The sequence below is a fragment of the Simochromis diagramma genome, unplaced genomic scaffold (assembly GCF_900408965.1).
Source record: "Simochromis diagramma unplaced genomic scaffold, fSimDia1.1 OVJJ01000603.1, whole genome shotgun sequence".
NCBI lineage: Eukaryota > Metazoa > Chordata > Actinopteri > Cichliformes > Cichlidae > Simochromis > Simochromis diagramma.
In genome coordinates this window covers 1,383,585-1,409,103 of record NW_024387414.1, presented here as the reverse complement: position 1 = coordinate 1,409,103, position 25,519 = coordinate 1,383,585, and the positions used below count along the sequence as shown (strand labels likewise).

At 44.5% G+C, this 25,519-nt stretch overlaps 1 protein-coding gene across 1 annotated transcript; it reads left to right on the top strand.

Moving 5' to 3' along the window:
• The first annotated feature begins 21,291 nt into the window (after window positions 1–21,291).
• On the top strand, window positions 21,292–24,677 carry tssk6 (testis-specific serine kinase 6). Its single transcript, XM_040011637.1, has 2 exons — window positions 21,292–22,032; window positions 23,750–24,677. Exons 1-2 carry the CDS (start codon window positions 21,781–21,783, stop codon window positions 24,422–24,424), a joined length of 927 nt encoding a protein of 308 aa, XP_039867571.1. The 5' UTR covers window positions 21,292–21,780; the 3' UTR covers window positions 24,425–24,677.
• Window positions 24,678–25,519: the final 842 nt, after the last annotated feature.

Sequence of the window (25,519 nt, the reverse complement as noted above, 5' to 3'; positions counted from 1 at the left end):
AACATGTATTTTCCGAGGGGGGAATGCAGCCGGGCACCGCAGTGAAATGGCCCTGGCAGCATTAGCCAAACATCGACTTAACACACAGCCCAACAAATTAACTAAACATACTTACCAGTCTCACATGTTTAGGGCAGCGTGCCCCGTGAGCCTTGAAAAATCGAGAGCCGGTGCTCTTCTAATAATGCACTCACAGAGATTAATGTAGGAAGGGTTGACACGGGTTATGCGGATCGCCTGTTTGTGCAAGTGGAGACCGGAAAGCTTTGCAGAAAATGAGAGCCACTGAGCTAATACACCTGACCCCCACGACACCTCTGCCGACAAGCGCTGGGTTTTTACCACCAGCACGGTCGCAAATAATTTGTGCTAATTGGCTCTGAAGGCAATTACAGCAGAGAGGAGACGCAGAGGAGGAATGCTGGGAAGAAAGTGGTGCAGGATGAAATGCATATTGATGGTTAGCATCAAACGCGGCCCTCTTTGATGTGCCGCCGCGGCGGTGTCAGCGTGCGATGGGAGGGCTGATAGAAGAAGCTGGACAGGAGACGGGTTCTTCTGAAGCTGCAGGGAGAGGTCATCCGCACCACTGCAGAGTGTGAGAGTGTGAAGAAGAGGAGGAGGACGAACGTAAGAGCAGGTCAGAGGATCAGCATCATCGGAAATGGTCATCGGTGACAGAGTCCGCCTCCGACTGTCCACCACGCAGCTGCTCGACACAGTCCCGACTGACAGGACTCAAAACACAAAACATTACTGCGACACTTACACTGGGTTATTCTTGTTTACTCCGACCTTTGACCTTTCAGTGTGGTTGCTTAGAAGCGCTGCAGTTCCTCTGACATCCACCGGGGGCTCCAGCAGAGAGTCAGTGCTCGTGTTTACAGCCTGATCCAAAAACTGCTTTGGTCTGTTAAACTTTTTTTTTGGTTAACTCACCTGATTAAATTGTATTAAGGCTTCAAGTTTGCATCATTAGGGGTGTGGCCTCTTTGACTGACAGGCGGAGGTAGCTGCTAGCTAGTCTGCGAGGCTTGGACCTCTGGGAAGTCTTTCTCAAAATGTTGGACAACTTTCAGTTGAGATGATTAAAGGAGAGCGAACAGCATCGCTGTGGAAGTTTCATGATGGAAGTGGGTTAAAGAACTTTCCTTGACTCAGTTTAGTTAAATCTGTCGAGGACCACGTACAGAAAACACGACCTCCTAAGAGAAAAGATGCATTACACCAGATTCAGCTGCTAGCTAATTTCAATCCACAGTTCCTGAAGGGGAGAAATGACAATTATACTAATTTACAGCTGAGTATTCAATATAATAAAACACCACAGCTAACAAAAATCAGCCTGATTTAAGTTAGCCATTTCCTCTACACATGAATAAAATAACAAATACACATTGGATGGTTAATGCTATACCCTCCACCCCCTCTGAACCCTACACCCTAACTCACACTGTTGTGATTGGTGGGTTCAGTTTAGTACTGTCAGTGTCTCCTGTGCACTGCATGTTCTCGCTGCGAGGAATAATAATCATAGCATCAATATAAAGATTCACCAATGTCAGCAAATTGTATAAAACACTGGCACACAAGCACAGGGTGATTAACACTTAATGCACACAAACATGTGTGCCAGCAACACCGAGTAACATCGAAGGCTCTGCAAAGACTCCCTGCAGGAGATGTGTTCAGATCAGGTGGATAGAAATCTCTAACAGACTCTGTATAACGACGCAAACAATTGATGCCTCCTTGTTTACTCCTGCAAAACTCCAGGAGAAACCAGAGTGCAGAGAAAGAAGATAAACTCATAGATGGTATATCTCACTCCCACTCCCAGTGCAGGAGAGGTGTGCAGCTCAGCTCAGTTCAGCAGGCAGGTCAGCGCTTCAAGGTCCTGCTCTGGCTGACTGACAGTTTGCTCTCACAGGGCTGAGTGGCCTGAGCATTTCATGTGTAAACCGCCGCTGCTCTGGCTCGTTTCAGATGTCATGAAGAGAAGCTGGCGGGAGGAAGAGCAGCCACAGCAGATGCGGTCCGACACGCGCGAGCCCCGGAGCGAGCTCTCAAACGCAAACGCCTGCTCAGGCAACCAGAAGAGGTGACAAAACACATCAGGTAACTCTGCCTTTCCGGATGGTTCCCAGCCTCTCCTGCCACAGATGCGAGACGGCCTCGCATCAGACGTTCACGGTCGCTGAAGGTGACGGGCGTGATGTGAAGAGTGCAATGGAGCCGTTTAACTGGTTGTCAACTGGTGCCGCAGATGCCGACTGGTAACTACGAGAAGGAGCTGTAAATACTGATGTCATCCTGATCATTTGAGGTCGTTAGGTGTTCATGGACAGATGTCAGGGGAAGCTCGTTAGCGGCCCTGCTGACTTTAAACTGGACCTTGCATTGAATGAGAAAACAGTCAAACCTCTGAAGCTTTACTGAGACAACCAAAAGTTATCTTAAATTAACAGCTATGACCCGTGAATGAGATCCCGCCCATCCTTCAGTCCCAGTCATCAGTAATGATTTCAGTGATTTAAGGCTGAGGCCCGAGGAGGGATTTTACAGATCGGTGAGCACTGACTCACAACAAAAGCCACCTCAGTGTGCTTTATATTGTACGGTAAATACTCTACAACAATGCAGACAAAACCTCAACAATCAGATGACCAACTACGAGCAAGCACTTGGTGACAGTGGGAACGAAAAACATGTGTAGTCATTCATGCTTTAGTTTCCCTGTTCCTTCATTTCTTACTCAAGGATAGCATTAGCCTTAATCAGTGCTAACAGCTGACCTGATTGGCTGTCCCTCTGGACTTTTTGGACGGGCAATAATGTGCAATAAACATTCATTCTTTGGTTTATTAAGTCATACCTTCTTGCACTTTTTAAAAATCCACTGCAAGGTTTACTGTGTTGTGCTTAGTTGTGCCAGTGTAGGACAGTTTTCCAATTTTGTGTAAGTATGACTTATCTTATCTTATCTTACTTCCTGTTTTACTTTGAAGGTTAGTTTTCTCCTGTCTTTGTGTGCATGTGTGTGCGTGCGTGCATGTGTGTGCGTGCGTGTACTTCCTGCCTTTGTTTCCCGGCCCTCCTCGCTGTCTGCTTCGTCCTAACTGTTCCCACCTTTGTCTCATTTTGCAATTACCCCTCTGTGTATACCTGTCAGCAAGAAGTGACCCTGAGATATTCTGTTTCACTGGAAGCACAAAGGGGAAAAAAAGTGGAATAACACGAGGAATGCTGACAACAAAAGGCTCAAAGGCGGTCAGGTGAATGGCAGGAGGAAGACAGTAAGTGGACAGTTGGACACTGATTTCTGTATGAATCTCAGGAATCAGGAAACATAAAACAAACAAAAAATAAAATGAGCCACAATTATCATTATCATGTCCTATATTTGGAAATACAGAAAAAATAACATCCTGTATTTCCACCCACCTGCCTGTTGGTCTACACAGCATTTACACCCCCCCCCCCCCTCAATTTGGCCCGTGAACACCTGGTGACAGATTCATAATGATTTGGAGTGAGGACCATTAAAACACGCCACGCGGCAGATTTAGAGGTGAAGCGTGCATGTTTAAGCAGATTGAGCTCGTGTCACGGCGGACCCAGAGTGAAGCCTCCAAACAGCAGCAGAAAATAAAGAAATTGGGGATATTAGCTGATAATTAGCTGCAGTTTTGTTCTCTCAGCAGACGTCCTTGAGTTCTCTCCACATGCTGCAGCGGGCTTGGGGGCTACACAAAGTCCAGTCATTAATCCTGCAGGCTTCTCTAAAAATTTCAGATCACAGGCGGGACCATGGCCGTCGGCGAATCCCCTCTGCCGCCGCCGCCGTGGTGACATTACGCTGAAATATTAAACACTGGTCTGCATCACTCTTTTTATGCACTGAAGCATATTTTGTGTAGTGCTTAGGAATATTAAAGCATAATTTATATTTCAGGAGTTTGACACCTTGACATTTTGGCACCTCTGTTTTGAATTTCAGCATGCGGTTTGACATGTTTGTATTAATAACATTGTGATCTCTGAGGGCCATGGCCTCGGGCTACTTGAACAAGACTACTAAAGAAAGGGATTTCAAAAGGAATCGCAGAGCAGCCGAGGGACTCGTCAAAATCAGCCCTGATACTGTTGCCCTGATAAAAATCCATTACCCGCAAACGTGAGGGGGATGGTGGTGCGTGTGTGTGTGTGTGTGCGTGTGTGTGTGTGTGTGTGTGTGTGTGTGTGTGTGTGTGTGTGTGTGTGTGTGTGTGTGTGTGTGTGTGTGAAGGAAACTGAGACCTCTGAGTTTCTCCTTTTTCCCCGTTTTCATGTTTGGACCTTACTGCTTCATGATCTCCTAAACCAAACATTTTTTTATTTTTACCCCAACATGCCTCATGTTCTGCATCATTATTCACAAAATCTGTGCATGACAAAAAATGTCTACAAATGGCAGTTTTTACAATCTGAAGAATTATTTTTAACCCAAACAACAAACAGAAAGAAAGAAATGCAGGTACCTAAAAAGCACATTTGAACATTTGAGCCTGTTAGGACTGATCAACATAACCATCATCAGGTGTTAGTTGTTCATATGTGGCTATTTGTGGTTCTTTAACTTTTCAAAAGAAATAAATTTGGGGAAAAAATTGTAAAATCTTTAAAGTTTTTAATCATTTTATTACCAACAAAATAAAACATCACTGCTCACAATGAAACAGCTAATAAGGCGCTCGTAAAGCTTTGCAGTCACTTTCAATCCTGTGATCATGCAAACAAATAAAACCAAAAGCACTTTGATTATTTCGTGAAACTCATAGTCGAGTAAAGCTTTAAAAATATTTTTTTAAAAACAAAAAAACACATGGGTCAGTCTGAGTGGACTGAAGTCCAACCACAGATGAAGAACACAGTGATCCAGCTGTGCTGCCAATGAAACCAGAAGCTTTTGAATTCTCTGTTTTCTCTTGACTCTTGTTTTCTTCAGGGTTAGCATTAAAGATCGAGTTAGGATAAGGTTAAGGTTAGGGGTGAGGGAGGACAAAATGAGCCACTTAAGTGTGTGACCACCTGCTATTAAGGGTCAGCTAAATTAAGAGACTAAGACACCAGGTGATGAATTTCAGTGCACAGACTTCACAGTTTTAGAACGACTGAACGTAAAGAATCATTTAAATAAAATCCTCGCTGCAGCAGAGCTGCACAATGCTCCACAGCTGCATGTTTGAACCAGCTTCCCACCTGTGTCCTTCCCGCCTGTGTCCTTCCCGCCTGTGTCCTTCCCACCTGTGTCCTTCCCACCTGTGTCCTTCCCACCTGTGTCCTTCCCGCCTGTGTCCTTCCCACCTGTGTCCTTCCCGCCTGTGTCCTTCCTGCCTGTGCCCTTCCCACCTGTGTCTTTCCCACCTGTGTCCTTCCCGCCTGTGTCCTTCCTGCCTGTGTCCTTCCCGCCTGTGTCCTTCCTGCCTGTGCCCTTCCCACCTGTGTCTTTCCCACCTGTGTCCTTCCCGCCTGTGTCCTTCCTGCCTGTGTCCTTCCCACCTGTGTCCTTCCCACCGGTGTCCTTCCCTCTGTCTGTGTCTGATCATCTGTTCATCTAGCTGAACAGCTCGGTTCCTACTGTTCCCCTCAGTGTGTGTAGTTGGTATTTGGTGCAAAAGTCTTTAACTTTAATTCCGTCTTTAAACTGTTTTCAGATATTTAAGCACAGTTAACCCAAAGCTTCTGTGAGTATCCTAAATTGGCCAGCTTGCATTTAAAGAATCTGTGGGAGGATCACACAGACACAGATACCTGCTAATCAGCACTCAGTAACATGCAAATCAAATCCTAGAATTTCACTCACCAAAACTGGAGCTCAGACTTCCTGGTTAGTGCAGTACCATCACAGCAGCCCTATTATTGGTCAGTCGTGATTGAAAACTATACAGTGATTTGGTGCTGTATGAATAAAATGCAATTGTTTCGAAAAGCTCCAACAGCGCAAACACGGTCCAGAGGTCCAGTTCAGGGACTCCTAACATTCAGGTTTTGATGCTTCAGCCGCGGCTTAGTGAAGGAAAGTGACTTCTTCTGAGATGCTGCCGTCCCTACAGATACATCAGACGTGTGACTGTGACATTAAAACAGGGTTAGATTTGAATTAGTTGCTCAAAAATAACAGTAGAAAATACAAACGACTGTCCTGGTGCCGAGTGATACAGATGTAGTGTGAGTCCGGTTTGTTGGTTCAACCCTTGAAACTTTTACTGATCCAGAGATTTTATTTCATCTTCAAACAGAATCAAACCTCAGTTTTAAAGCCTGCTCTTCTTTGACTATTACCTACTAATGATGTGTTTACTGGTAATGGTTCTGTAAAACAATTCGATCTGACTGATGAAACATAAGAATTAATATGCAGCTAGTAGTAGACAGGGTGTAACACAACACACAGCAGCAGAGGGGAGTGCCAGTCAAACATTATTGGGTTATGGGCCTGCAGTTGTGGAGACATGCACTCTATACGTCAATTAAATATTATCAGATATACGTCTGCCAGACACCTCAGGGGTGACATTTATCACCCAGACATGTGATACTTCCTGTGTGTGTGTGTGTGTGTGTGTGTGTGTGTGTGTGTGTGTGTGTGTGTGTGTGTGTGTGTGTGTGTGTGTGCAAGCAGAGCAAAGAAAGAAAACAAGAACAAGCTGGGAGATAATTCCCAACCAAGGTCCATGCATTTTTTTGCAGATTTAAGCAAAATAACATCTTCTTCCTTGTTTCATGCTCCACCTGATCACCACGTGATCACCACATGCAGTGTGTCTAAAATGAACACATCTAAGGACGTGTATAATGAAGTAAAGGTTTCTGAGCCTCGAGGCCTTCCCGTACTTTGACAAATTAAAGTACCTCGTGGGAGTTTTAGGACAGGAGTGTCCAACGTGTGTCCTGGGGACTACGTCTGGCTCGCTAAAGGTTCTAATTAAGCCCAGTTAACTGGAGTGAAATGATTCCTATATTATATGTAAATTAAAAGTATTTCTAAACACTGACAACTTTTTCACAGTGAAGTACTCTTTAGTTCCAAACACAGTGGAAGTACCCTGTAAGGTCCAAACCTGGGGTACTTATTTAATCTTCTGCTGAGCGTTTAGCACATTAGCGCTGCCTGTCATGGCCCAAGACACTCACAATCACACCTCTATCTTAAATAAAGTTAAATATATAGGAAACCAAAACTTTTACATTGAAATGATTATTTTATTTAATGTATTTCATCATTGTCTGAGTACAGATAATGGCCAGTAGAAGAACTGGTGAAAGTATGAACCTTTGTGCTGCTCTGAAGCACATTTTTGGACCTAAAGGTTACTGTGAGGTTCAATAATTACCCTTATATGGCTTTAATTTGTGCACCTGCAGGGGCAGAAGTTTACTTTCACTGTACCCCCATGTCTGAGTGTGCAGTGGAGGTACATGCAGGTTAAAGAAAGTGAAAATACAAAGTGAGTTATTGTGTTTTTACCCAGAAATCCAGCTGCTTATCAACATGTGGCAGCAGCGGTGGCTGTGACACACGGCTCACAAAGGCAATTTAAGTAGTTTAAAACCCCAAGAGGAAGATCTTCGCTCAGGGTTTTAAAGCTCTTCTGAGTCTTAACACACAGACACACACTTCCCAGTGATATAAAGATCTCTGAGAGAACGCTGGAAGAATATCTTAATGAATCTGTTTAGAGACTCGGCTCTTTGTGAGTGGGCAGAGTCTTTTACAGAATAGAAGTAGGATTACAAAGTGAAAATAGTAATCAGACCATCAACAGAAAAAATTATGATCATAACAAAACACAGAGAGCTCCACACCCATAATCCTAACCCTGGACCTCGAGCTGCAGTTCTGCAGATTAAGAAGGTTGGAGGCTGACAAACAGCCAAAGTGCTCGACAAATCATCAAAACATCAAAGATGGACGGGGGGCTAAAAGCAGTGAAGACATACAATGCAGAAGCACATTTAAAACTGCATTTGGTGCAGTGGCGGCTGGCCCATAGGGGGCGCTCGGGCTCCGCCCCCCCAAATGTGGAGGAGTAAAAATATATATTTTTAAAAAATTCATCAATGATAGTTTTACTATGTGTGTGCCCATATACAGCCAGGCGTATTTTAACATTTTCACCAGCTGACTCATTAAAGTTCAACCAACAAACGGTGTTTTTCTTCTTCTGGGGCGCTCGTCAAAGCGCCCTTGATATGCAGCGAAATAGCCTATCATTAAATGGTTGCCAGGGGAAAATAATAAATATTTGACCTATCAGCGTCGCTGAATTAAATGGTTTGGGGGCGCTTAAAATTGCGCCCCTGCAGAAAACGCGCGAAGATTTGCTGTTCTAGAATTTTACCTCAGTCAGTAGCCTAAGTGAGCTATAAGGTCAGAGAGAGACGATGGCAGCGGTATTGTTAACGGTTGAGGCACAGCCTCCCCCAAATTCGGTTAGATCGCTTCTAACCTACCCTTTTGCCAGAAGGACAATGGCAGAAAAACTGCAAGTTAAAGAGTTGGGACCTGACAAGCCCGAAATTCAACTAACCCAGGCAACGAAGGAGAAGTCAAAAGCATACAACAGGACTTTTTGTCGGAGTTGGTTCCAGCGCAAGTCGTGGCTGACAGGCTGTGCATATTGATTTATATGATGCAGCCGGCTTTATATTGTTGCTTGATTACACCACACAACATTGGATTGATGTAGCCTAAGTAATGAGTAAGTGGACACATTCATTTTTGCTTAAAGGCTACTGGATGCTAATTTCTTTCGCTTTCTACCTGTAACTTATGTAGCTAGAGGAAAGCTTTCTGTTGTGTGTTGCCATCTAGTGGGCATGAGGTATCACTGTATGAGTAATCACCTAGCACAATTAAATGGTGTTGAAGGACGAATCATAAAATGCCCCCCTGAGGGCCGACTGATTGGTGTAAGGACCACCGGGGGGCGACTCTTCTGGGGTCTAGGAAAAATGAGCCTCCCGCTCATTGTCCTGATGAGTTTATGGTCCCAGTCATTAGTGAGTTTAGACTCAGTGCTCAAGCACCTCCAAATTTCATCGGATCACCTCTAAAAATAACTTTTTTATAGTATTAACAATAATATGTTTTGGAATTATCTTCAAATGTTATGTTTTCCTAACTTTTCTATTGACGACAGTACAGACAGAATAAAAACAGGCTTCATGTCCAGTGCTGATGACGTCACGATGTCACAGTCGCTCACACTGGTTTTGTCATTAAAAGTCTGACAACTTTATGAAGATGCAGAGCTCATTTTAGCGAGAGACAGAGGGCAAACAGAAACGGGTGAGCGAGGAGGCGTAGTCTGATGAAGCTGTAGCTTCTGTTTCACTCACATTCACTGAAGATGATTTCACATAACTGAGCATGTGCTGTCCTGCTGTTTTACTGTGGAAGAAATGACCGAGTCTTTGGCTCTGGTTCGATAACTACAGGCTCCGCCCTAAAACGGTGGATTAGATTGAAATCTCTGATTATTCTTGGACACTACAAGAGGTCATCCAACACATTAGGTTCCTTTTGAAGGTAACACTGTGATGTTTATCCAGTTGAATTGAGATTTGCAAATGTGAAATGGGTTGATTACATTTGCAAACAGCAGATTTTATTAATATTAATTACAAGGCGCTGCATGCCTGACATTATGATTGGGAGCGAGCCCCCCGAAAGGGTTGAACTTAGCGCCGCCCCTGGTCTCAGTCGCTGCTTTCAGCTATGATTGAATAAAACATTAAGTCCATTTTGGAGATGATGGTCCTGTTAGAGTCACAGAGAAACAGGAAGCAGAGGGAGGATTTAGGGCGGGGCTTCAGTCAAATGTTACAGGTGAGGGGAGAGTCTAAACCAGAGGACGGCAATCTGTTTATGAAGGAGCTGCAAAAACATATCAGTTATAATAAAGACGACGCAGCCTGTCGACTATAAATCAGTAAAAACCATCAAAAACCTGTTAGCTGTGAAACATCATTCCCATCAGCTCTGCAGTCATCAGCTTGTTTCATTACAATAAAACCAGATTTTGTAGGATTTAAAAAAATATTAGAATGAAAATGATGAAACTTTATTCTTTAACAATTATTTAATTATATTTGGAATTATTTTATGAGCACATTTTGCCAACCTTGAAACAGAGCAGCCACTCTGACCTGTGTTCGCACAAATCAGTGAGCTAAAAGTCCTCAGCTTGATAATTAATGAAACCAACAGCAGCCTGTTAGCTTCAAAAATATAATAAAAGTAAGAAGTGAACTGTTTCCTTTGGCCTGAACGTTAAACAGCTGCAGGTCACTGAAACCGATCTGTTGGGCTGCGTGATCTGTGTGCCGGCACCCCAGCAGCACCTAAACAAACCTAAAGTTGCAATCATTTCTTTTTTATTTAGATATAGAATATTCATCTTCATCTAGTCTTATTGTCAAAGCCACAGGAAGCTGCAGGAGATGATCCAGCGTGTCCAGACCCGTCCTAAATTCTCCCTCTTTCCTTTCTTCCTGTCATAAAAGCCCATCGTTGTGTGTTTTTGAGGCAGCAGCTTTCAGCCACCTCAGGACCGGGAACACACAGTAGATTGGTTTAATTGAATTTCCAGTGTCCTCCAGTCCAAGTCACCAGAGGAGAGATAATTCCCTTATCCACATCAATGCGGGCCCTCTGCTGGGTGCAGTGAGTGGGGCTGTGGACCTGCTGTTTGCTGGCAGGATCTGCCACAATCAATTACACAAGCTTTGTTAAATAGCCCTGCGATTTCCTGACTCTGCTCACCCCACACCGGCGGAGTTAAAGGAGCCAAACAACAGCCGCTGAGACAAATAACCCAGATCGCTGTCCGGCTGCACTGCAATTTGGTGTCTTAAGCTGGCTGAAGTAATGCCACGCGATGCTGGAGTGGGGCCCGCTGATGTGTAGGGGCTGATGAGGAGGGCAGGACCCCCTTCCCTCCAAAAAACACTAACCACATAGCTGTGATGTCCCACCAGCAGGGGGGCTCCTTTTATCCTGTGCGGTCACCCAAGTGTCAGTTCTGGGCCTCACACGGGCGAGACGTAATTCGGCAGACGGTCGGAGAGGAAAAGAACAGTTTGAGGCAAAAACAGTGTCAGTATGTTCGGCTGTTATCTGATCAGATATGCTGCATTTTTACATTTAAGCTATGAAAGCAATAAACCTGTACGCTTCCTGTCATTTCATTCACTTTCCTTTGGGTTTCATTTTCATATTTCTTAGCATTTCTTAGCTTCGCTTGCCCGTTTCTTTTCAGTCATAGGTTACTTTCACTGAGTCACATGTTGTCTTTTTAATTTAATATCATTTATGTTTTTTCTCTTATTACTGCCTGCTTTAGCCTCCAGGGCTGAAAAACGTCGTCATCAAAAACTGCAGTTCCTTTAACGTCCAGCAGAGGCAGCAGCGAGTCAGTCCCCATAGTCCCCTCAGTCCTCCCATGTTCATGTCCTCCCACTTTACAGCAGAAATAAACATGTTTACTGATACAGTTAACCTGTTTAAATTAAATTCAAGATTAAAGTTTGCATTTTTAGGGGCGTGGCCTGTTTGACTGATGGGTGGATGGTGACACAGGTGGCTGTAGCTGCTCTAGCTCCACCTGAACTGGACCTCTGGACCGTGTTTGTGCTGCTGGAGCCTTTTGGAGCATTTTTATTGACATCATGTAGCCAGTAATATGGCGGCTGTGAGGTTAATTACATGCCATCACAGTGGGCCGGTTCTTCTTCTCAAAGATCTCAAAGGACGACTGTTTGTATTAAACGTGTCCAAGGGTTCAAATAATGAGGTCAGTATACGACAGACAAAGATCTATGTCTGCTGATTACTCTGAATACTCAGTTTATCTCAGTTGCTTCTACTCTTGGACCTGAATGATGTCACAGAGCGAGGATATCATCATGTGATCACAGGAGAACCGCCCACCTGCTGTGAGCGACAGCCAATCAGAATAAACCTGTGTCAGCAGGGGATTTTGCAGGCCTGACTGATCTCGATGGTAAGAAGCGGCCATGAAAACGTCCTTTAACAGTTTTTGAGATATTCGTAGTTTGAGCAGGAAATTTGCTAACCTGCAATGATCTGGTTATCAGACAGAGGACGGGCTGAGGAGGTTCAGAGCCCCAGGAAGAGTTAAAGACGCATTATTTTGAACTGTGACTCATGCAAAGTTGCTCTGCTTGAGTCTAAGAATAAAACCAGGGAGCTGAATGCAGCCGCTTTTCTTTACGCACTGTTTTTTTCTTTGTATCATTCAAGACTTCCTGCTATTTTTAATCATCACAAATCCTCCTTCTCCTCCAGGCTGTTGGGTACTTCCAGCGGCTCGTGTTGGTTTTTATAATAATCATCTGATAGCAGGATCAGTTTGTTCGATCGATTTGAATCTGCCACGGCTTTCTGTTAATAATGACACAGACTGTGGACCACGAGTCTCTTCCACTAAACCAAGTCTGTAAATATCGAAGGCTTTCAAAAATGTATTTTCAGTGTCTTTGTTAAGCTTTCCTTTGATTGTCGGAAACATATAGAAGACATAAAGAAATCTTGGTGTGTGGCTGATAATCCAGTTTGTGGTTTCGTGCACTTTATTCGCAGCCGCCTTTGCTTTTAACTTCTCCATAAATGGTCCTTTCAGACTAAAACCTGCCTAACAAAGCGAAGTGGCAGTCATCACATCTGTATGAAATTATAAATGAAAGTTTTTGAAGTTTTCTCAGAGTTCACTCTTGAAAGCTAACTGTTCTGCGCCTATTTTACTGTATGTCACACTTCTTTTCATGCTGACAAATGGAGGCTCTTTGTGTGTCCGCCGTCTCTGTGCAGCAGCGTCTCTCATTGGATATGCCATCGTCTCTGATGTGTACGATGATTTCTCGCCTTTGTTGCCGGCTGTATAGAGACAGGTTTAAGTGCCTCGGTGGAACTCCTATTCACCCCCCCGTGTTCAGCACTCTCCCATGGCCTCTTCTCCATTTCCAGCGCCCAGGAAAAAAAACATGTCATTGTGAACCATGACCCCACCCTGATCCACATCCACTCTCCATCAGGAAGCCAAACACATGCCTGAACAATTAACTCCTGCACTGCCATCAATTTAGCCTAGAGGGAAGAAAAGAGTGAGTCACGCAGGTTCAGGCCAAGAAGAAATGGGTAAAAACAGAAGGATAAAAAGGTTTTCTGAAGAAAGAGCCAGAAAAACATGTTTTTCAGTCCCTGCAAAGTAACTGTCACTGGAGTGACAAGGAGACACTATTGAGTGCCTCCGTTCATTCAGCCGGTTTGTCTGAACTGCTCAACAAACAATTACCGGGAGTCATGCGGGTTATGTTTATCTTGAGTCCAGGCCTGCGAGCAGCTGCCTTAAAAGCCACGGCGAAGGAGGCAAGTGCATCTTCTTCATAAACTCGTGGTTATTGGGTCTCAGTATTGATTCCTGTTCAGCACAGCGGTTGCTGGTCAGCAGGCGGCTGATGGCGGCGTGACCCCGCTGTCTGTTCATCTCAGCTCCTCATCTCTGCTTCGCTTAGCCTCGTACGGCTCCTGAGTTAAAAATATGACTCGTAATCAGCCTTCTTTTACAGAGTACCTGCATTAAAACCGTGCATTCCACCTCACTTTCACTGCGAGATTCATCGTTTCCAAGCGTTTAATCTCCTAATCTGGTTCACTTTTATTTATAAAGTCTCAGTCTGGTGCTTTACACTGAGGTAAAGAGCCCACGATAATACAGAGGAACGCCAACAATGAGACGACCCCCTATCAGCAGCACTTGGCGACAGTGGGAAGGAAAAACTCCCTTTTTACAGGAAGAAACCGCTGGCAGAGCTCAGGGAGGTTTTTATTTATATGAAAAACGCAGACGGTTCTCGACTTCCTGGTCCACGTGTTCGTGGCAGGGATGGGGAACTGCAGGCCTCAGGGGCTGTGTCCTGCAGGTTTTAGATCTCAGCCTGGGTCAACACACTTAGGATAAGCGGACGAAAATAAATGGAAATGCATGATTCATCTTTTCAGTAGAATATAACTTTTATTTAGATGGTTGTCAGGAATTGTAATGGCTGTGCATTGTTCATAACATACAGGATGTTAATATGTCATATTTGTCGTGTGTTTTTATATCATATCCAACATCTGTTGTTTCTTCTTCGTTGTCTGTTGGGAGTGTAGCTTGGGCACGATGCAGAGGAGGCTCTGGGTCTAACCTGAGTCACTAGTTTCACAGAGATGAAAGCTTCTTCTGACTTTCCTGCTGAGGTGAGTCAGACTAACTGTGAGGCTGATTTCAGGTGAACCTTTTGCACTGATTGTGAAACAGAAACGTTATCGCAGGTTTGACAGGTGAGTTTTTCTCTGTTCCACAGCTCCTCTCCCTCCCCCCATCCTCTGTTCCCCTTTGACCCCCCCTCCTCCACTACCTGCCAATTAACGCCAATCAGGGCAGCGGTGGGCTGATGTGGCGATGGTGGGGGGTGGGGGCTGGGACTGGGACCACCTGGCTATTGCTTACAGCTGGCCTCTCCTCCGTACCTGTCAGGTCCGGCCTCTCTGCGGCACGGAGGAGCTGGAAATCTGCAGCACCAAACGCGTGTCCACCATGGTTTATTAATACCAGGACACACTTGTTCACTCTGTGTGTGTGTGTGTGTGTGTGTGTGTGTGAGAGATCATTTTGGTCTTTGGTCAGAGAAGAGATTTTCTTCTCCAGAACATATTTTTGAATGCAGAAGGATTTCAGCAAAGAAATGAGAACGAGGTGAAGCAGCAGGTGTCTCGGTCCACTCCCACAGAGTCTGTGGACGCAGTCTGGTAACCAAAGACGGTCACCTCTGGCTCCAAAATCGCCACGGTCCTCATGAAGTGACGACCCTGTGGCATGCTTAATCAAATATCGCAGAATTCACATAATATTCATTCAGTAAAAATAAGTAAAAGCTGCACGAACGATGTAACGCTGCTGGCTTCTGTTTATGTAATAAGTCTGATGTGAAATCCTCAATTTTTCTCTGATTTTTTTTTTTTTAAAGCGAGTATATGTGAGTACGCTGCTGTCAGTGCAGAATGCATGGGTGCACTGCTTTCACACAGAAGACGAGCTCGGCTCTGTTTCCTTTGTTTTCACCTGAAGTGCTTTGAAAATGGGTGCATATTAAAATTAATGTCTGTGAGTGAATTAGCTTTGCCTTTGAATTCATAAACTGTCAGCGTTGCACGGCAGCGTCCCTGACATTCACTGGAAGTTTATTATTACGCTACGGAAAATAGTTCCCAGACAAAGACACTATTCTAAAGAGTTACATCTACGACGCAGTCACAGTTAAGGTTAGCAGCACATTCAAAGCATTCCTTAAGTGTGCGTGTGTGTGTGTGTGTGTGTGTGTGTGTGTGTGTGTGTGTGTGTGTGTGTGTGTGTGTGTGTGCACGTGCGTGTGTGCGTGTGTGTGTGTGCACGTGCGTGTGTGCGTGTGCTTGTGGAGGAGAGAAGCTGAAGCAGTCCTGTCACACAGCCGCCTCGCCATCACCCAGGAGTCTTGGCTGCAAGCGTCCGTTTTAGAACTCAGGATCTTCGTAGAAATTGCGCCTGATCGCTGTGTTAAATAATGCATCCACATTTTTTTGTAATGTAAAAAAGCCGGCTTTTAGCTGCGTTCGTGGGACAGTAATGCCACCTGACAATCGTTCCCTGCAGTCTTGACTGTGGCCTGCAGGAAAGGAGTCAGACTCCTCGTGATTGACAAGGACAGAAAGTGGAGTAGTCCCACTCCTGTTTTTGAATTGTCAACCGCAGCCGTGGGATTTAGGAGTGAAGGATGAAAACCGTGACTTTGACTTCAAGAAGGAAAGGACTTAAGCATGACAAGTGTGATTACAGTATCCGGGAAAGTCATTTAGGGCGCCAAGGAAAGAGCCGGTCTCAACAGGACATTCAATTATTTATAACACGGGGGAGCGTGGGTACTTTCAAGGCCAAACAGCTTACAGCCATTTCAAGGAAGGTGTATTCTCACATACTTTGACAATACCAGCCACACAACATTTACTTAAACTAGTTTAACTCCAGCACAAGTGGCCTTTCGATGACGCAGATTTTGTCGCAGATACAAATGAGCGTGTGATTCAGGACTAATCGGTGACCTCGGAGCTCTGATCAATAACTTCTTTTACACAATCTTCCCTTGTATGGATCCATCACATCACGTGGGTTACATTCAGTAGCCGACGGGGAGGTGAACGCAGACCCCGCCGCTTCCTTTCTCGGCTGAGTCAGTCACAGAGTCAGAAACACAGAAAAATCTCCTGTGGAAGGTGAAAGTGTGAAAACATGGAAGCACTCACCCACACGTTATCATCACACGGAGCCGGAAAAGCATGCATAAGAGCATGTACGCGGGAAACAAACAGCAGCTTGTCTGTGGTGTTGGAAACCCATCCATCCACCCCAACCTCCTCCAGCTGTAGATCATTCTACAGGTAAAAAACAGCAGCAGGGAGAGTTTGATGGCAAAAAAAACGTGTTGTCTCTTTAGCGTTGAAAGGTTTTGACGGTTGGGGTTAACTTTCACTCACAGGTTTCTGGTCACAGACAGTAAAAGACGGGTCAGAAAGTGAAGCCGTCGCAAAAGCACCCGAAACATGCACGTTTAATGACCAACCACCAGGGGGCGATAGCTGCAAAGGGCCTTTCACATAGAAGTCTGTGAGCGCAGTCACTGATTTTATGTCATGTTGAATAAAATGTTAGGTTCATTTTGTAAATTGTGGTCATTCTAAGAGCCAGGCAGGACGATTACGCAGCGCCAAGTTCACTCGTAACACCGCGGCTCATCGCCGCGCGGTGGCGTCTGCGGTTAAACCACACATGGACAAAATACAGCCCAACATCCTCATCCTATTTCATTCCACTCCATTCTGCGATTCTGCGATCCCTGATGTCATCTTCGACCCGTGTCATTTTAATGGCACATGTAATAAATCTATTTATATTTATTTTTAATGCGCTGATATAATAGATATAAAAAAATACAAGCAGACTGTTTTACATTAGCCGTCTTTCATACAAAAGCTTCTTGGTTTTCAAACAATGACTGAAGTTCATTCAGCTGTTGAGAGCGTGGCCGAGTCAGAGGATCAGTAACGAGAAATTATTAATAACACTGTATAACAACCTTTAGGACGTTACTAGTAAAACAGGTTTTTATCACTTCCTGTTTTATTTTGGTGTGTCATTTTGTGTCCGAATGATGACATGTGGTGGAGTTTAACTTCATAGATTTTGATGATTATTCCACATATTGTGACTTTCATTCCACATGAATCCTGATTTTGATGCCATATATTCAAATATTAAAATGTGCTGATCAAAGAGAAAGCTTGTTAGACTAACTGCAAAACTAACACATTATCTGAGGGGGGTTGTGTGTCTTTCTCACACACACACACACACACACACGTATTTATCCTAACTCATGTCCCCTTTGTGCGAGAGATCTGATGCACCATGTTGAGCCTCTTTGTAGACACACGACTCTTCTGTCCCTCACACACACACACACACACACACACACACACACACACACACACACTCTGAAGCTCAGTGGGCTGCGAATGCGATGTGAGCGGATGTGAAAAGTATCGCTGGTGTAGTCGCACACTTCCAGCGAGCAGCTCGGCGGACAGACACCCGTACCAGATGCTGAGCGTGCCCTGGGCTCAGAGGCATCACTGCGAGGGGGAAAGCCAGTGCGGGGAAATAAGCACCTGTCATGTGCCAACTGAAGTGTTAAGTGCACAAATTGTGGAGGCGAGGGTGATGTTTCCGCAGGGGTGACAGCTCTGGGTCTGGGTGCCATGTCAGGGCCTGGCATATCATGCAGAGCCCCCACCACCACCCTCGCACCCCCTTGCCTCCTCGCCTCCCCTCCAGCCCATCCCCAGCCCCCCTGCTCGCCGAGGGGCACAATGGCAACTATTATTTACTGGATGTCTGCCTCATTTCCACATATTCATCCTGGCCGGCCTTCGCGGGGCCACGGGGTTGCGTCGGCCCCCTCTCCCGCCCCTCGTGTCGTTGCTGAGGGGCGGCAGTGGCAAAACAATCTCTGGCGAGCATTTAGATCATTTATTTAGAGCGCCGGGTGTCAGCCGCAAACCAAATTGCCCACATTTGTGCGGCGGGGTCTTCGGCTCACGCCTCTCCCTTCAGGTTGTGAGCCGTGGAAGGTGCATCAGGCGGGGTGTCAGAGGGCTTCTTCACAAACTAACATTAATGCCACATGAAGGTCTTTCTGTGAACAGTGTGAAAGTGCAAAATGTATGATAAATTGAGCGTGCCGGGGGGGCTTCGTGGCTGTGAAGTGCTGTGGCCGGTCGCAGGCATTGTTATGACTGTGGCTATTTAGGATCATGGGAGTTGACAGTGCGCTACTGGCAGCCATAGAAGCCAGATTTATCCGGGTGTTTGTGCACCGACGAGCAGCAGAGAGAAAGCGAAAAGTTTTGCAACATTTCGAATTAAACACAACTTCAAGGACGCTGTAAAAAGCTGTGACCCCGGCCGCCTAATGCTATTAGTTTTAAAAGCCTAACCCAGCAACGTGACAGCACCTTGGAAAGGCTTTTCGTACCACCACCTGTTGTCAAGGTGTTGGCAGTGGGGGCGTGTGCAGAGCAAGTAAGGAGTAAGTGAGTGTGCTTGGAGAAAAATAGCTGCAGAGAGGGGGAGAAGGCAGGTAACCACTGCGGCCTAATGGCTTCCTGATGGGGAAACAGCGCTACATGACATCGGCTCAGCAGTCCACAAATATCTGCAGGAGACAGATGCGAACCATGTGATGCAAAGCAGGACAGCCGGTCCGTCGCTTGTCTTTGCCTTTGCTGCCACCTGCAGGTCAGGCTCCAGTCAGAGCAGATACAGAGACGTAATCGACCCTGCCGGGCTTCAGCATCTGTCATCGCTCACATGCAAATACACCATGCACACATTTATTATTTTTAACTGTCTCCACACAAAACATGTTACACAAATGAAACCTCAGCTCTTCCTTCTGAAGCAGCTGCTTGCTTCTTGTCGCCATCTGCTGGAAAACTCTGTGAAACACAGGATTTACTGGAACAGTGACTCACGGACCTCAGAAAATGAAAGTACCAATATGATCAAATGCAATAAAAATGTCTGCACAGACGTCCCAGCTTCCCTCTGATGTCTCCGGCTGAGCTTCAGGCTGACAGTTACTGCACAGTTTACAGTTTACAGTCAGGGAGAAAAAACAAAGTTATCCCAAATCAGTTTGGAAGAAAAATTAGAAACAAAAAGTAAAAACAGGATCCTTGTTCTCACCCTGCAGCTGAGGCGAGTTTTTAGTCGAGATTTGAAGACTGTTGGTGAGGCAGAAGTCCTGATCCAGAGAGCGAGGACCTCCAGAGTCTGCAGCTGTGAAAGCTGTAACGGTCAGTCAGGGCAAAGAGAGCAGCGTCGTCAGTAATCAGCAGCAACCCCATGCAATGAATCACAGGTAGCCTATGCAAAGAAGCCAGCAGGTCAAATATGTTTGTGTTTCCAGTCACAATAATTGTGTCTTTGCTGCTAAAGTGTTTAAAAAAGTCTGAGTCAGGAGAAGCTGGCTGTGATGCTAGATGAGGTTGAAGCCTGAGCCTGACTAAAAAACTGGATTTCATCTTTATTTACTCTTGTTGAAGGTGAGAAAAACTGGGGTTATTTTGAGTACTCAGCTACAGTCCTGGCAAGACTTCTATGAGCCAGATGTGGCCTTGAAGTTCCAGCATACCTGACATCTGGCCCCGTGGGCGAGTTTACCAGACTGAGTTAGCACTGCGAGTCGAAGCCAAACGTGGCCTAACGAAAGCTGCAGATGTGCCACATGCCCATCAGCCTTCACAAACATCCACCAGTCAGATACAACATCTTCAAAAACTGGCCATCAAGGCAGCAGGAGGTGCAATAAATACGGCAGATAACAATAAAGAAACATCGTTAATCACACGTCAAACAAAACAGCAGGTCGATTTTCTGCAATCATAAACAAATATCCTTCATGTTTTCGATGCACGTATGAGCCGATCCAGCAGCACAGATGTGTCTGATATGTTTTGAATGTTGGCTAACACTTAATAATAACCATGAGTAACAAATGGTAAATGCTTATTAACCATCAGTTAACAATAAATAACTCTTAACAGCAAAATAATAATTAAAACTGTTTCCTAACTAGTAAATAGCAGGTGTGTAGCTACCTGCAGCTTTACATTTACAAGCAGAGATGGGCAGTACTGTAATCTGATTACTTTTTCAAGTAATGAGTAAAGTAAGGGATTACTATTGCAAAAACGGTAATTAGATTACCGTTACTTTCCCGTAGGAACGCTGCGTTACTGCGTTACTAAAACCGTGATTTTTTTTGCGAGAATGTCTCATGACAGTGACGTAAGCGACTGCACCGTTAGTGACAACAGCTGTGTGCAGATCAACAATGGATCATATATCGAGTGCAGAGAGAGTATGAGCGTGCAGCGTTTAAAGCGTGGAAGTACTGACCTTACTTTGAGTTTGATTCCATAAAAAGTGACAAAAACATTAGTGTCCGCTGTGCGTGGGAAGAAAACTTATTTTTACAGCGAAAAAACCCCTAAACTTCCAAACAAGCGCCGAGTAGCTACGACGTAATGGGAAACTCACAGAGAAACTCGCGGATTCTTCCACTGACCGCGGCACACCTGCACCAGGGTAAACCTCCGCCTGCCCCACTCCTGCTTTACAGGTGAAAATAGAGCAACAGGACCGCTGAGTCTTTGACTTTATTTATTTTCTGCTGTGTTTCACTTGCATCTATTTGAAAGACTGAGTGTAAACACACAAAAATATTTTATTTTATGTGCTGGAATGTGCAGAAAATAGGTTAAATGTAAACTAATTCTTCCAGTCAGAGAATGTTGCATATAATTAAATTGTTGCTTGATGCATAAAGTTAAAAGATTAAAACTAATAAAACAAGTTTTAAAAAGAGACTTTTCCATTTGATTACATTTTGTATGATGGATTATGTAGAAAAAGTAGAATTGGGCTGAAAGATCTATCGCTTTATCACCTCTTCAGGTTGTAAAACGTGTTTTTAAAAAGTAACTAAGTAACCAAGTAATTAATTACTTTTGAAAATAAGTAATCAGTAAAGTAACGGGATTACTTTTTGAGGAAGTAATCAGTAATTAGTTACTGATTACTTTTTTCAAGTATTTGGCCAACACTGATTACCAGTACTCTGATCATCTGAACATATATTGTAACAGGATGATATGTAGAGTTTAGTTTTTCATTGTTAACAGTGACACAGCTGTTATATCATAGCTCTATAAATACAGTGACATGAACGATAAAGTTTTCACACGAGTCTCTGCCGTCACACCGACTGCTTCCATAGGATTAAGAGTCTAAGTAACGTGCTGCTCATCAGACGGTTGGTTTAGTTTGAGCTATAAAAAAAAAGTCTTCCCATCAGTGGGCATCACATATAATTCACCCCAAGGTCAAACAGACCCTCCGATACTCAAACACAACCTGTTATAATTAAGTTTGTTATTTCTGCTCTTGGTTCCTCTGTCCTGTGACTGGAAAGTTCTAAGAATCAGGTGTTCTAGAAAGTGATGTCATAAAGGCAGTTCACTGAAAACTAAACCGGCATCACAGAGTCACAGCTAACTCTGCAGCCACAGCCACCATGGACAAACGCTTCATGGAGAGTCGTGGTTACCAGTATAAGGGCAGACTGGGACAAGGCATGTTCGGTGAAGTTGTGAAAGCATACTCAACCCAGATGAAGAAAATGGTCGCCATAAAAGTCACTGACATAAGTAAATGCACCACTGTTTACATTGAAAAGTTCCTGCCTCATGAAAAAGGCGTCCTGGAAACTTTGGATCATCCCAACATCGTTAAGACTCACGAGATCTTTGAGTCGCCCAAAGGAACGGTAAGACATTCGTGCTCTCTGCTGTTTTAGTGTCACGCTGAGCTCTGCTGCTACAAAGACAGCACAAACAAGTAAAGGTCGTGGTTTATTCTAGTGACCAGCAGGGGGCGACTCCTCTGGTCAGTATACACTTAACTTCTTGGGTTTTGGAGCAAGAAATGACCAGATTTGGACGAGTGGGGGGAGTGCTGAGTGTTCAGCTAATTAGAGCTCAGTAAGATCCAAATAAAATCCTCAAATTTCACTCAAACTGGAGCGCAGACTTCCTGGACAGTCTGTTAGTACGGTAACCTCACAGAGCCTGCCAGTGTCTGCTCACGGTCACATTCACAGATGCTTTGCATGGATGCAACACGTCTGACTGCTTATTAGTTTGTATTTACTGCAAAAGACACAGGAGTTTAAATATAATCAATCCAAGTTGTGTCTTTAATCCAAAACTATTTTAAGATAATTAACCGTAGCTAACCTAAAGCTTCTCTTACTGCCGTTATTTGCTGATTCTTGATTCGCTTGCTTGCATCTTCACACGCAGATACCTGCTAATCAGTGCTCAGCAGCATTCAAATAAAATTCTGGATTTTCACAGCAGCCACATTATTGTCAGATGATGTCATTAAAAATCCTCTAATAGCACAAAAACTGTCCAGAGGGACAGCTAGCAGCTACAGCCTCCTGTGTCGCCATCCACCTGTCTGTCAAAGAGGCCACGCCCCTAAAATGGCAGACTTTAAGTCTTAATACGATTTTAAAACGGGAGTTATATAAACCTTCTGCCTGTAGTTGTTATGAAGGTGAAGTTATCTACAGAGACAAACAGTTTGTGTATCAGGCTGGAAACATGGTTACTTCTGCTGTAAAGTTTTAACATGGGAGTCTATGGGGACTGACTCACTGCTGCCTCTGCTGGACGTTAGAGGAACTGCAGGGATTCCTGCATGGTTTATCATCTCAGGCATTAGTTTTAATTCTTATTGCATTGCTCATACTTTTGATTATTAAAGCTGGCCACCACTGTTCTATGTTTATAATATGGCTACACGAGTATAGCTCACTCGCTCATCTGCTACATGTCTAATAACAAGTAATTACTAGAAATCCAACACAAACAACACCGATCAACATTTAGACCAACTACTGATGGACGGGTTTCATCAGCTTACTTCGGTTAGTGTTGATGTTACGACCACGAGTGTGGAAGTGGGTCAGGAGCAAAATGTCACTAACTGTGATCTTTGCTGATTAGTTGGGACAAGTGATTCATTAGGAAGCCATTTCTGTTATCTATTTAAGGTGTAAAATATGGTTTCTCACCCAATAAATGGAAATTATGGCCCTGATACCCTCCCCGCCTGCTTTAGTCTCACCTATACTCTGATACAGACAGCTGGAGACTCATCCTTCTTATACTTCTTTGAGTTGATGCTTTGTAATGTAAAGTCTCAGAAGACTAGCAGGCACGCAGACGTCCACGCCGATCTTCACGCTCTCCATCTAATAACGAATTGTCAGTATAATGGAGGCCTGATGAGGGCGTCTGTCTGTGGAGCGTCGGAGCACGCTTGCACCTCTGACGCATCAGGCTTGTTTGATGATAGCGAGCTGAAATAATACGATAAGGGTCATAAATGAGCGCGCTGGGTCACCTGATGGTCAGCGCTTGTGTTGTTAGACGAGAATTTCTGGATTTATTTCTCTGTATGCTTCCATGTCGCAGGTCTACATGGTGATGGAGCTCTGTGTCAAAGGAGACCTCCTAAATTACATCAACAGCAAACTGGCCTTACCAGAGCGCTTCAGCCACAAGCTTTTCTCCCAGCTGTGCAGGGCAGTGGAGTATCTTCACAGCAGGAACGTGGCCCATAGAGACCTGAAATGTGAAAACCTGTTCCTGGATGCAAAGTACAACCTCAAAGTGGGCGACTTTGGTTTAAGCAAGACGCTGACGTATGTGGACGGTCGGGTCGTGCTGAGCAGAACCTTCTGCGGGACGTCGTTGTACGCAGCCCCAGAGGTTCTGCACAGTATTCCTTACGACCCCAAAGTGTCAGATGTGTGGAGCATGGGCGTTGTGCTCTACATGATGCTGTACGGCTCGGTGCCCTTTAACTGCTCCAACTTTAAAAAGCAGGCGCAGCTTCAGAAGAAACGCCGCTTTAACTTTCCAAAGGATCCTCCAGTTTCCCCAGAGGCTAAAGACCTGATCCGAAGAATTCTGCACCCCATCGTGGAGCAGCGGCTGAAGGTCAGCGACATATTAGAGAGCGCCTGGGTATCAAAGGAACCGGTGGAGGAGTGTGACAGGGCCTCCACATCTGCTGCAGCGACGCCACCTGTAGGAAGCAGCTGGGATGCAGAGGAAGGACCGTCAGCTCCACGCACAGACAGATAACCTCACATGAACATCTGGAGTCTGTGAAACACTGAATAAATAAACCTTCTCTAACCAGGTGCAGCTTTTTTTTGTTTTGTTTTTTTAATTTATTGTACATATATACTTCTGTCTCTTAAAAGTTTTGTTTTCACTTGTACTGAACACATTTGCATACAGTTTTCATTGTTCGAAAGCACAATAAAGATTCTGATTCTTCTGAGTTTCCACACATCAGGAAGACCTGCCAGACATAAAACAGTCTGCAAGCATTACATTAAACAGGACACATTAAAGACATTTATATGAAAGATGGATTTAGCCGGTATTGTTTTTAGTGTTTTGGCTGATCAGGACTATCTCAGCTGGTTAACACACAGGCACTGATGCCTGCTAACAGAAGGGTGGACTTCCTGTCAGTTAAGGTAGTTGAAATAAGTCACAGACTGTATATAGAAGATGGACGTAATCACCATTACGCGAGCAGAGCTGAAATTAAATACCAAAACTGCAGTTCCTCTAACGTCCACCTGAATCTGATCACTCTGAGGGAATGAAAGACATCATCAATAAAGCAGAGTGGAGCCTGCATTTGAATCCAGAGAAGCAGAGCATCAGATTTATCTTAAACTAGCTTCAGTTAAACTACAAGCAAAAAGAAGCTAACATCTCGTCTTCACCGAAGCTCCTGAGCCAATGCACCAAAACCATGTCAAACAGGAAGTTACAGTGTGGAGCTGTGATAGGTCCACAGAGAAATCCAGACAGAGTTTGCAACACTCCTCAAAACTGCACAAAAGCCAAAAGATGAAACCTGAAGCAAAAAGCTGCAGAGAGGTTAAAGCTAGAATGTTAGGTTGCACTTTCATGAGGAACTTTCGTTTATGTATGTGTGCAAAGCCAGATCTTCGTCTTTACATGGAAAGAAGAATCCAGCTGCAGTGTTTGGAGGAAAGCTGAGACTGAAGGAGTCACCTGGATGATGATGATGAACGTTTCTCCCACTGAAAACGTCCAGATGAACAGAATCAACTTTTGGGAATTTACTTACCTGGATTATTGAGCATGACTCAAGACATTTAAAAAAATAATAATTTACTAATCTTTTTTCATATT